We start from the raw sequence: 13,950 nt of genomic DNA on the forward strand, positions 1-13,950 counted from the left end.
GGCACTCTAGAATGAAATTTAAAATACAATTTTTTAAAGCGAAAATGTCAAAAGTTGACATATACATATGTCATTCTATTCAGAGTGTCATTTTCTATTGAATAAAATATTTCCGGTGCAACAGAAACTGACTGCTTCCAAAACCAATACGGGAACAGGGATCGGAGTGTTTGGGCCGAGAGCTAATTACTCCGAACCAATGGGCACTTACCCTAGTATCCTACAGGCAGAAATCTACGCTATCGAGAGATGCGTACAACTTATCTTAGATAGGAACTATCGGAAACAAGAAATAGCCATCTTATGATAGTCAAGCAGCGTTAAAGGCGATCAACTCAGTATCAATCAATTCGAAATTGGTCAAAGAATGCATAGAGAAGCTGAATAAATTAGGCAAAGAAAACAAAGTCCTCCTACACTGGGTGCCTGCTCACCAAGGGATAGAAGGCAATGAAAAAGCAAATAATCTAGCTAGGAAAGGAGCGAACACTCCACTAACTGGACCAGAACCGTTCTGCTTTCCAAGTGGTAACCAACTCAAGGCGGAACTCAAGAACTTGGAAGATTCCATCCGCAACCTGGAATGGAAATCTTGCAATGGTCTAGGACACTCGAAGAAGTTTCTGAGGGCTTATGATCAAGTAAAATCACAGATCTTCTGGGTCGAGTAAGAACAATCTTCGGATTGTCACGGGGTTTTTAACAGGACACTGTCTCATCAATGAACACCTCAGTAGATTGAAACTAAGAAGAAACGGCGAATGCAGATTCTGTGGGGAAGATGGTGAAACACCAGTACACCTCATCACTGAGTGCGCCGAGACGACAACCATTCGTGCCATGAATTTTGGTACGACTGATATTGGAGATGGAGAACTACCCTCTATAAAACCGTCCCAGATACTGGCTTTTGTCAAAGCCCTAGGACTGTATGATGAGTTATGATTCAAGAAAGGGGGACACAATGGATCTGTAAGGTCGAAGTGATTAACCCCCCTCCCACTCATTCTAAAATTCTAAAAAAATTCTAACAGAAACTGACTGAAAACAATTGAATACGTCAATCAATCCTAATTTATGTTATATACGAACATACCAAATCTCGTTTTTTTTATCTGAAAAAATTAAAAAGTTGTATGGGTGAGACACTTTTGAGAAACACCTGGTATGTACTACCTTTAGCTGTTTTGGAAATATTAAGTGGCTTTTGCTAATTGTTGTCATCTCACAGCAGAAGAGTCGTCGCGTCGCGTCGGTGTAATAGTTCTTTGAATTTCGTTACTTCTCTAGATGTTATTCTCTTTCGTTTTCTAGACGGCCTTCAGTCTTAATTTAGTTGAAGTAAAATAAACCGTTTTTTCATCTACACACAAGGCTTAACTTGATACGTTTTGACTGAACTGGTAAGACTGACAGGTATAAAGTTATGTGTAGGCGTTGCTTTACAAATTACTTTTAATAAGGGGGTATATTAAATCATTTGTGCTGTAGCATAATCTGTTATTGTTTAAAGGACGCCTTGTATATATTATACCCCACGCATCATTCGGTGTGCATTCATTGATAGACTTCGTAAAGCTTGTCGCCCACTTGGCCGTCACGTCCCGTCCCGTTCCGGCCCGTCAAAATACGGATAGGATTAAAACCATGCAAATGAATAGACTATCGCACATTAGCCCGTCACGGCACGGAACGGCGAGTCCGTCGACGGAACAGATTCCAGCTCTCCGACTCTCCCCGTCAAATGACGGCCCGTGCCGGGACGGGCCGGGACGGGCCAGCCAAGTGTGCGTGAAGCCGGCCGTCGCCGGCCGGCGCTGGCCTGCACCAACTTGTGGAAGCCTGTCGATCGCATATACATATGTTTTGCAATTATTTCGGCAGTTGTTGTTGTTGAGTCCGAGAAAGCAGTCCTAAGAAAAAAAAAAATAAAAAATGGACGATGAAAAATTAATTTGTTTAGTACAAAAATATAGGGAAATTTATGATATAACTGATAGTGCTTATCATAACCAGCAACAAAAGGACAACATATGGGAGGAAATCGCTGGAGAAATAAACAGACCCGGTATGTATTTATTTTATTATTTATAAATATATCATATATTTTTTATATATATTCAGCCAAAATCACATTTCAAGGTTTTTTCTTTTGCCTTTTCTTACTATTGCTGTTTGCCATGACACCCAGTCACTGCTACATGTAAACTAAAATAAAAAGATCTTCGCAACACACGACCGCGACGTGACGGTTTGCCGGTTTCCACCGGAAAAGTGGGCGACCAAGCTCTCCGTCGCCTGCAGGCGACGGGCAGCTACGGTCCGTGCTGTGCCGGACAAGTGGGCGACAAGCTTAAGACGTGACATCGGAATCGCCTCGCTTTTCCGTAGTAGTCAGTGGCGTGTGTAAGTGTGCGGACGTTCTACTTAGCAACAGTGCGTAATTATTTCGCATAATTTTACGATTATCGTCGTTCCGAACGTGGGGATCTGTTCACTGTGTCACATTTTGCCGATAGAGTCAAATAAACAACGCGTTATCTAGGGGTAGGAAACTTCTGGTGCGGATTATTGTTGTTTTCGCGCAAAATTAATTATTGTGAAATTTAAAGTTTATTGTGAAAATGCGTGTTACTAACGGTTTCACTCACGATGCTAGGCAATTACCCCGGAACGAGTAAGTTGTTTCTCTTTGTTTTGAAAACAAAATCTATTTTAATCGTCTTTGTTTTTGTTTATGCTGCGCTGGTTACTATTTAAAAAAAATTGTGTGTGCACTATGTGTGCGCGCATATTTGAATTGTGAATTTTTTTATAACAACTATTATTTTATAATAACTATTAAATCCAAGGATTTGAAGAACTTTAAAAAGGTGTAGTTTGAAATGTTGAAAAAGTAATGAATTAAAAAAATATTTTTTTATGCGTAAAATTAGTTTTTTACGCGTAAAAAATAGTTTTATACGTGTAAAAAATATTTTTTTTGCGTGTAACAAATAGTTTTATACGCGTAAAATAAAAAATTAATAAATATTTTTATTAACTTTCACAAAATTTGTTTTAAAATATCAATATTTTTGATAAACGACTGCTCAAAAATACACGTCGCGTCATAACGTATTTCTAAGCCGTAGGGTGTAGTAGTCCTTAACACTTTTCGTCTCGCGCTTGTGTGTCACGGCCGTCTCGCTAGCTTGTGTGTCACGGCCTTGAATGCTTATTCCCAGCGCGCCTAAAGAAGTTTCACTTCAAATCGAATACAAAGTGCAAAAATTTAGCACCAAATTTTCAATTAATATAGAATATCTAATTTTCAAGTTTTGTCAAAATTATATGAATTACAGATTGATTTTGTTCTAATATACAGAGTGGTCCGAACTGTATTCCGGAAACTTCGACAGCATATTCTGCAGATGAAAATAAGTAAAAAAGTTCGTATAAATGTATGTCCTAAAATATTTAGTTTCGGAGATACAGGGTGTATAGATAAGTTTCATTTTTATTTCGATTTTTTCCAAATAATTTCTGAAGTAACGTCAATATTTGAATGAAAATTGGTATCTGATAGTTTCGTGACACGAGAAATTTGATTTTGATGTCAAAATGACACCTATTTGTAGGGGGCGCCACCTACATGTGTTTTAACTGTTTTGAAGAGTAATAACTTTTCGTCCTTACCTGTATAAAACTAATGACTGAAAAAATATACATGTTCATGACTTTTTACGTAAAAAATGTCTCTTGGTAAAAATCGCTACGAGCAACCGTTCTCAAGATATTTAGAATGGAAATAGTCAATACATATCATTATTGACAAAAAATAAGCACACGTTGAGTATAGTTATTTGACTGAAATAATACATTTTTATTTTTTTAAATTAACCATAAATTTTTCTGCGAAAAAATGACGATTTAACAGTTTCTGTTGAACTTTTGGCACAAAAAAAATTCAAATTTATGATTTCAGTCTAATAACTATTAAGTCAGCATGTTTAATGTATGTCAATGGTGATAGGTATTAATAATTTAGATTCCAAATATCTCGAGAACTATTACTCGTAGCGATTTTTACCAAGAGACTTTTTTTGACGTGAAAAACGTCGCAAATGTATATTTTTTTACTTAGTTGTTTTATACAGGTACGGATGAAAAGTTATCACTTGCCAAACCAGTTAAAAATAGGTAGGTGGCGCCCTCTACAAGTAAGAGTCATATTGACATCAAAATCAACTTTCTCATGTCAAAAAACTCCCAGGCACCAATTTTCATCCAAATATTGACGTATTTTAGAAATTATTTGGAAAAAATTGAAATAAAAATGAAACTCTACACCCTGTATCTCCTAAACTAAGCATTGTAAGCTGCCGAAGTTTCCGGAATACAGTTCGGACCACCCTGTATATTTTGACTGTTTTAGAATTGGGTACAATGTTATTTAATATACAAAGAAAAACGTTTCGAAAGATTTCGCTAATTTTACACCAAAGTTTATTATTAATAAATGTAATTCTTAGAACTAAATAAAATGTACGTAATTTCTTTGAATTTTTGTGTTGATGTATTTTAGCTCTGAAGTACGAATATCTGTTTTAAAAATATATACGTTGAAATAAATTAATATCAACTTAATATTACTATATCACAACTTGATAAACAGACCTAAATAAAATTCTTAACACCTGTTTATAATTAATATTGATCAGCTTTAGGACTAGTAAACGAAATGCTACGCAGTACGGAATTTTAGTGAATTTTAGAACTAGTTTCAAGTAACATATATTTTTGGGAACTAGAATACTTTATGCAGAAACTTGGACGTTAGAACAAAAATTACACACTACAATATTACATTTCATCAGATGATTTGAACTTAAGCTTGTAACTAGATTCTAAAAGGATCATACTGGCGTATAGGGTTGGACAGAAATTAAAACAAGAATAAAAAAAGGCTTCTATCTTTGTTCATAGCTGAGCTGACTTTCTTAGTTGCCTTTACTCATTATCTATTATGAATGAGGAATGTGTCATTTTCTTAGTCAAAGAATGACATATTCCGATAGAGTACTGTTTATAAAGTCATTTATTTATTATTATAAGTAATCTTTTTTCTTTCGTAAATTTGCTGATTAGCATTAAAAGCAAATATAAATTACGATCTCGAGATTTATTTGTTATTAGAAATAAAAATAATTACTGGTAGTTTAATATACGTAGGAAAAATACTAAACTTAGATATAATCTTGTTACATGAAGATGGCTAATATTAATAAGTATTTAGTACATAGTACATACAGGGCGACTGTTCTGAAAATACTCGAGGTTTATTTTAGAATTTTAAATTAATGGATTTGCGTAATTTGCTGATTGTAAAAATACATTAATGTTAGAAAAATAGTTATGAAAATATAGCGAATAGTTACATATGATCCCTTTTAGGCTGAATTGTCTGCACACTTATAGCATTATTTGATTTATAGATTCACACTTAAACAAATATTTGAAGGTTTTGAACGGGGAATAATTAACAATAGATTTTTTTAACTATTTACACTAAAATGCTTATATTGCATTATATAGGTACATACAGAGAGTGGGTTAAAACTAGATGTTGTATTTTTCTTTGTTATACAGGGTGGTCCGAACTGTATTCCGGAAATTTCGGTAGCCTATTCTGCAAATAAAAATAAGCAAAAAAGTTCGTATAAATGTATGTCCTAACACAGTTTCGGAGATACAGGGTGTAGAAGTTTCATTTTTATTTCGATTTTTTCTAAATAATTTCTGAAGTAACTATTAACGTTATGGATAAAAATTGGTGTCTGAGAGTTTTTTGACATGAGCAATTTGGATTTTCATGTCAATATGACTCCTACTTGTAGAGGGTGCCACCTACATATGTTTTAACTGGTTTGAAAAGTAATAACTTTTCGTCTGTACCTGTATAAAACTATTGAGTAAAAAAATATACATTTACGAAGTTTTTTACGTAAAAAAGGTCTTTTGGTAAAAATCGTTGCGAGTAATGGTTCTGAAGATATTTGGAAACGAAATTATCAATACCTGTCATCTTTGACATAAATTAAGCATGTTGACTAAATAGTTGTTAGACTGAAATCATAAATATGAAATGTTTTTGTGCCAAAAGTTCAACAGAAACTGTTTTATCATCAAAAAAAAATAAAAAGTTCCCAAATTTATCATTTCTGTTAAATAATTATCTATCCAACGTGTTTATTTTTTTTTGTGAATAATGACATGTATTGACTATTTCCATTCCAAATATCTTGAGAACTGTTACTCGCCGCGATCGTTATCAAAAGACATTTTTTACGTAAAAAATCACGGAAATGTATATTTTTTCACTCAGTAGTTTTATACATGTACGGACGAAAAGTTATTACTAATCAAAATAGTTAAAACACATGTAGGTTGCGCCCCCGAAAAATATGAGTCATATTGACATCAAAATCGAATTTCTCATACCAAAATACTTCCAGACACCAATTTTCATTCAAATATTCACGTTACTTCTGAAATTACTTGGAAAAAATCGAAAAAAAAGAAACTTTCACATCCTGTATATCCGGAACTAAGCATTGGAAATACATTTATTTCAAACTTATTTTTATCTGCGGAATATGCTGTCGAAGTTTCCGGAATACAGTTCGAACCACCCTGTATACACACATAAATAACCACGCGATTACACACTTAACGAATTTATTTTTGCAACTATACAGGGTGAGTCTTAAATAAGTGCAAATATTTTTAGGGGTAGTATATTTCGACCCTAGAAACACGATTATGAGGTTTTTTTTCTCAAAATTTTTTTTCTTCTAAATTTGGAGTTTTTTGAAAAAAATTTGGAAATCCTTTAAGTTTTTAGTTAAAAAATATAATTTCTTCATAATATGGCAACATAGGGAGTAGTACTAATAAATAGTACTAGTAAATTTACAAAAAAGACAACCCAGAAAAGATCCAGTGGTTCTCAAAATTTAAGCAAAAAATCTTGTTTTTTTTTTGGAATTTTTCAAAGTAAAATAACTCGGTTATTTTGGACTTATTTCAAAAACGGTAAAGAGAAAATATGTTTCTTATATCGTGGTCTGCCGGCCCTGAAAATATTTGCACTTATTTAAGACGCACCCTGTATACACAATTTACAACACAATTAACTATTTGAAAACCCTTCGCCAATTTATCACAGTTTGTTCACTATTCACAAAACTTTATTCAAAACTTAACCGTGGAGCGCGGGCAACGCCTTAAATACCTCAGCGGGCGTTTCGCGTACTTTCGAGAATTATCTGTCGTATTCTTTTTAGTTGTAGATACTTCACTTTTCAGAAAAATTTTCAATTTTTTAGTGTAAATTGTTTCTGATGAAAATCAATATTTTTTCTATAGTTTTCGTTTAATGTGCAGTTTTTGATTGATTTTCTCGTTAACTGCTCTACGTATAAAAAGGCGTATAGACAAAAATGTTTCTAGAAATATTAGTGGTAGTATAAAAAATTATATATAGTCAATATTGCATGTGACAGGGTGACATCCTGTTTATGACATACCCGAACATGAGTTCTATCGAAAATTTAAAAAATAAATAGATCTTTGTAATTTTGGGATACCCTGTATAATCAAATAACGTTGTTGGGAATCGTCACATCAAAAATATTAATATGACCTCCCTCCTCCCCTATATTCAAAGACTCATTCACCTCAATTATTACTTCCCACTCAATCAATTCACCTCCCACTCATCAATTATTCGTACTTATTCATTTACACTCTGTATATTAGTCACTTTGAGTAGTTTTTTGAAATGAAAATAAACTAGATACATTAGAAATGTGACTAAATGCAATCTGCTCCCTCTTATTGATAAGATAATTAGGAAACGTCGATATGTTGTTACGATTTGTGAAAATCTGACCTTTGGAGTGGGAAGAGACTGTGACCCTGAATTATTAAGATATGACAGGGTCGACAAATCTTGCCTTACTAAACATATTTTTGATGATGCTTATTGTATAGATATTTCTAATTTAAAACTAATCAATCATGAAATAATACATAATTATTTACTTTGAATAAACAGATTAAAAAAGGACTATACTGATATCCATGTATTCGTGATGCATTGTAAATGGAATCGACATCATAGGTTTCCTTTCTTGACAGTTCTGTTTGACGTTTCACTTAAAACTTTTGAATTTAATTTGAAAGTTTATTTATTTGTTTGTTTTTAGTTAGCTTATTTTATGTTATTTATTATTTATTCGAGAATAGGTGTTGTTTAGAGGTAGTAAATCTAGAAGGAAAAGAACTTAAATTAACAATGACACTATTGCGATTTACCAAAAAAGACTGTAAAATTAGTTAGTTGTACAGCGTGCGCTAGTTCTGTGCGGTATTTCATGATCTGAAGAGTTATTCCTAGAGAATAATGGAATGACTCTTCACTGGTAAATGTCCGGGGGGGGGGGGCATAAGAAGAAGGTATGTTCAAAAAGATATAAATAAAATTGAACGAATAATAAAGTTGTGCAATAGGAAGGGTGGTAATCCTTTCAAACATTAGAAACTAGAGCATTAGAAACTAGTTTGTAAAAGTTGATATATTTATAATAACTACGATTAATATTATGCATATTATTAGATCGTACACTGATTTCAAATTCAGAATAAAAAAAAAGTTAAAAATAATATCTTTAAATATCTGACCTGGATATTACTTATTTGAATCTTTCAATTGGCTAAATTTTCCTTATTCAATGTTAATTAGCGCTGATCAATATTGTCGCGATGAATATAATAAGATTAAATAATTTAAAAAGTCGGACTTTAAATTATTTTAAATAATAATTAAATAGTTTTGTTGTTCTGAAAGTACCCAAAACAACAAAAAAGTAGAAAGTGTGACATATCATTGTACTCCGGAGACCGAGTTCTTTCAAAAACTGTAATAAAAAATGCAGGTCCGTATTTAAAAAAAAATAAGTTGGTCTTCTGAGTTGAGATCTCACAAATTATTAACTAATTTGAAAATACGAAAATACTGTCAGGTAGCCCTAATAAAGTGGCTATGAGAATGTGCAATTCATTTTGTGTTTTTCTGAAAAGTAACGACAGGAAAAAATAAAATTGATTTTCAAAAAAATCCGTTTTTTTTTTCAAAAAACTCAGCAATCCTTGAAATTTTTAAAACTTTTTTGATGGCATCTTAGTGAACATGCCAAGACGGCAACTTTAACATTTAACCATCTTCGTATCTATTACGGTTTCCGAAATACCAATGCTTGTACCTCGAATTTATAGCACCCTGTATATACTACAGTACTATAATAACACACTATAACTATAATAACACACTAGTTTGTTATAACTTCAAAAACTCAGGCGTGTGTTATTATTTATTTTATATGCATTTATACATGTGAGTAATGTCTGTATAAGTAAGCCGCCTGTTGGATAAAAAAATACTCAATATGTTGTATAATAATTTTGATTTGAAATACTGTTAAATAATATGGTAAAATTGCTAGACTTAATGAACAGTTTTGTAGTAATTTTTAGTTATTATAAAAAAGACAATGATGTAACGATCTAATTATCAAGAAGATAAAATAATTGATAACGCTGGTTGTATTAAAATAATTTGTTTTCCAAGAAAAAAATCTTATTAAAAGATTTATGACATTTTCATATTTTGGAATTTTTTTGTCATGATTTTGCTGATGTTATCTCAAACTTATCTGTATACTAAAATGGGAGTTTTTGGTTAATATTTAAATTCTATATTATCTAAATGTACCAGGTAAGGGGTAAAAGAAATCGTGTTTTTTAACAGTGGCGGGAGATTTGGTATGGACATAGGCACATGCCCGACCAACCGCAAAGATAAAAATAAAGAAATAAGTATACCATTGATGCATATTGATATTTTTATGTTACACTTTATACAATTAAGTCAATATAGAATCAATCAATTATCAAATAATAATGTCTATTGACTGTTGTACACAAAATGTATGTATATGTATATTTCTATAATGTAGTAATGTATAATATTTCTAGCATGAAAACTAGAAGAATAGACTATATGGACTAAAAATAGTAGATAAGTTGTTTCTTGTGGAGGTTGTGCCCACTCTTCTTCAGAACCTACGAGCCGCCACTGTTTTGTAATAATCATGAAAGAGAAAAGCGAACATCCCAATAAAATTAAAATGGACAATATTTATTTCCTTCTTATATCACATTAACGTGCAAGTTTTTCCTATTTCATACTTTCTTCTCAGAAAATCTATGTAAATTATATACAGGGTGGTCCGAACTGTATTCCGGAAACTTCGGCAGCATATTGTGCAGATAAAAATAAGTAAAAAAGTTCGTATAAATGTATGTCCTAAAATGCTTAGTTTCGGAGATACAGGGTGTAGAAGTTTCATTTTTATTTCGATTTTTTCCCAATAATTTCTGAAGTAAGGTCAATATTTGGATGAAAATTGGTGTCTGGGAGTTTTTTGACATGAGAAGTTTGAATTTGATGTCAATATGACTCCTATTTGCAGGGGGCGCCAACTACATGTGTTTTAACTGTTTTGAAGCCTAATAACTTTTTGTCCGTACCTGTATAAAACTACTGAGGATAAAAATATACATCTCTGTAACTTTTTACGTAAAAAATATCTCTTTGTAAAAATCGCTACGCACAACCGTTCTCAAGATATTTAGAATGGAAATAGTCAATACATGTCATTATTGACGAAAAATAAACACGTTGAGTAGATAGTTATTTCACTGAAATAATAAATTTGGGAAATTTTATTTTTTTTAAGTTAATCATACATTTTTCTGCAAAAAAATGATGATAAAACAGTTTCTGTTAAACTTTTGGCACAAAAACATTTCAAATTTATGATTTCAGTCTAATAACTATCTACTCAACGTGTTTATTTTTCGTCAATAATGACATGTATTGATAATTTCGATTCCAAATATCTCGAGAACCATTACTCCTAGCGATATTTATCAAGAGATCTTTTTTACGTAAAAACTGTCGAAAATGTATATTTTTTTACTCGGTAGTTTTATATAGGCACGGACAAAAATTTATTACTTTTCAAACAGTTAAATAATATGTAGGTGGCGCCCTCTACTAGTAAGAGTCATATTGACATCAAAATCAAATTTCTCATGTCAAAAAACTTCCAGACACCAATTTTCATCCAAATATTGGCGTTACTTCAGAAATTATTTGGAAAAAATCGAAATAAAAATGAAACTTCTACAAACTGTATCTCCGAAACTAGGACTTTTCGGAAATACATTTATATGAACTTTTTTGCTTATTTTTTTCTGCAGAATTTGCCACCGAAATTTCCGGAATACAGTTCGGACCACCCTGTATATGTAAATACTTGCATATTTGAATTTGTAATTAAATTTAATTTTGCCCATTAAATTAATAGGTTGGTAGTAGGTAGGTGGTTTATATCCACCGGCATTTTTACAATATATTACGTAGGTAATGACAACGATAAAGTCAATATTTTATTTCTTTTGAGAATTGAGGCGGGTTGACACGGTCCAAGTGTACTTGGGCCAAGTTCACTTCGATGCTGCCATATAAGTATACGTGCACGTGCGTATCACTTGTACCCTGCTTCTATCGTGTCAACCAATTATTTTATGGTGTCAACTGTTTTATACAAGTCGAGTTGGAAGGTTTAGTAAAATCCAAGTAAGTTGGCACATTCTGGATGTCTTGTTGACACGATCAAAGTGTACTTCAATCAAATACACTTGGAAGTTGCGCGCGGCTTACTTGGATGATTTAATAACGATACACTGATTTAAAATCGGTTGACATGAACCAAGTGACGTCCAAGTGAGACGCGCGCGGCCTCCAAATGTATTTGATCCAAGTGCATTTTGACCGTGTCAACTAGGCTTTACGAAGCCTTCCAACTTGACTTGAATAAAACAGTTAATACGCTACAAGCAGCGTACAAGACGCGCGCAGCTTTATCATAAGTACAGTTATATGGCATAATCCAAGTGTACTTGGATCATGTCAACCCGGCTTATAGTTTGCTTATATGGATGCTGCGCTAGTCTCACTTATACCTTGCTTGTATCGTATTCAAAACAGTGAATACGATACAAGCCGTGAATACGATATCAAGGTCGAGTCGGAAGGCTTCGTAACATCCAAGTCAGTTGGCAGCAAGCAACATCCATATATAAGTAAGTGTATTTATATGGCAGCATCCAAGTGTATTTGATCCAAGTACCAAGAAGCGTGTCAATTGTGCTTTTCTTAATATAACATTATCACAGTTTATTATTCTGATAAAACAGTAAAAACTGAAAAATTCAGAGTATATCGCAAACCATTGAAAATATATGACATAGTCAATAAAAGTTGAAATTTTTTATAACATCTATCAGAAAAAATGTAACTTACAGAGTGCGCCATGTAAAAAAACATTTTTTTTATTTTAATCAAAATATAAATTTATTTTGAACACCCTGAATCATTTAACTCAAATATCTTTACATATAGTTTTTTCTTCATCACTATAAAACTCTTCTACCAATTTTGAGAAATTCAATTTCAGAAACATTAGCGCCTCTAGTATTTTTTACCACCTTGAAATGAGTGAAACTGATATTTAAAAAAATTAAATAAGGATAAAAAAATATAGAACACTATGTTTATTATTACGAAAATAAGTTATGTCTTTTTTTACAGAAGCACAGCATTCAGAATTTAATAATTAAACAGACAAGCGGATGTTAGCTTATTTTAGTTTTTAGTAAAGATTACCCAATTACATAGATTAAACTTTAACCTTAATTTTGATACCTCAAAATAAGGCCAATTTTTTCATATAAATTAAAATTTTCCACATTTGTTAAATCATCTATGGTCTTATTAAGTATTTTGAAGATTTAAATATTTTTTCTTATTTGGTTGTTTGTAATATTTAAATTACAATATACTATAGATATATGTATATTTTAAAATACAGTATTACAAAGTTTATAGTGCCTGTAAACTTTGATATTAGAAAGACACAAATCATTTTGTTTTGTTTGGAATGGTAGAAAATATACAGGGTGTCCTATTCGTATACATATCTTTGGGTAATATTTTAAGTAATGTGATTCTAAGTAAAAAACTCTTTAAGAACCAGTTTTTAGCTATTTCATAAGTTGTAAGTTAATCAGATCTCATCCGAACCCTAACCTCCAAATTAAAATCTTAAAACACCGTCCGGCAATAGTACGTCGCTGGTATAATGCAACTGCTACAACGTGGCTCAAAAAAGTGCGAGTGGATCGTGATGATTTGTTTTAAATGGAACACCCTGTATATTATTGCATTTTTGGCTTCTTTTCTGATCAATTTACATAATCCTAACATATTATCATATTATCAAATATGTTTTAGAGATATTAATAAATAAATAAAAAAAAATTTTCAGCCCTTTTTAAACAAATTAAAAATACAAGAAATGTCCTAAAATCAAAACTATACTAGGTATTTACTATAGTTGGTCTGTACTTACTTTCCTATAAATATCGTAGTCTTAAACCATACAGGGTGTTCAAAATTATGTGCCAGACTTTCTAAAATATCAAATAGTTTTTCTTCGTTTTTTTAATGGAACACCCTGTATATTATTCCTTTTTTGTATTTAAAGTATTTCTAAATTTTTAATTGTTTTCCGCAGTAATTTTTTAACAAAGCCACCTAATGATTTTTGTCTGGTATTTTAGCGTTGAAAGAGCCATATTTAGGTAATAAAAACGCGAATATTTGCGAAACCGATAATTTTTTTTTACATGTATACAGTTTGGTCCATTAAAAGCAACGAAGAAAATCTATTTTATATTTTAGAAAGTTTGGCATATAGAATTTTGGACACCCTGTAT

General features: G+C 31.9%; 1 protein-coding gene across 5 annotated transcripts in view; it reads left to right on the forward strand.

Moving 5' to 3' along the window:
- The window catches only part of LOC115876973 (cytosolic purine 5'-nucleotidase), a 69,409-nt gene that overhangs the window by 22,239 nt on the left and 33,220 nt on the right, over positions 1-13,950 (forward strand). Inside the window, exon 1 of one of the 5 annotated variants that reach the window (XM_030893026.1) lies at positions 2,222-2,677. The exons of the other annotated variants lie outside the window; for them this stretch is intronic. Within the exon in view, the coding sequence (XP_030748886.1) occupies positions 2,625-2,677 (53 nt within the window). The 5' untranslated portion in view covers positions 2,222-2,624. Of the gene's footprint in view, positions 1-2,221; positions 2,678-13,950 lie in introns of those variants that run through there. 5 annotated transcript variants of the gene reach the window in all.

The sequence above is a fragment of the Sitophilus oryzae genome, unplaced genomic scaffold (genome assembly GCF_002938485.1).
Source record: "Sitophilus oryzae breed Bouriz unplaced genomic scaffold, Soryzae_2.0 scaffold_1441_pilon_pilon, whole genome shotgun sequence".
Taxonomy (NCBI): domain Eukaryota; kingdom Metazoa; phylum Arthropoda; class Insecta; order Coleoptera; family Curculionidae; genus Sitophilus; species Sitophilus oryzae.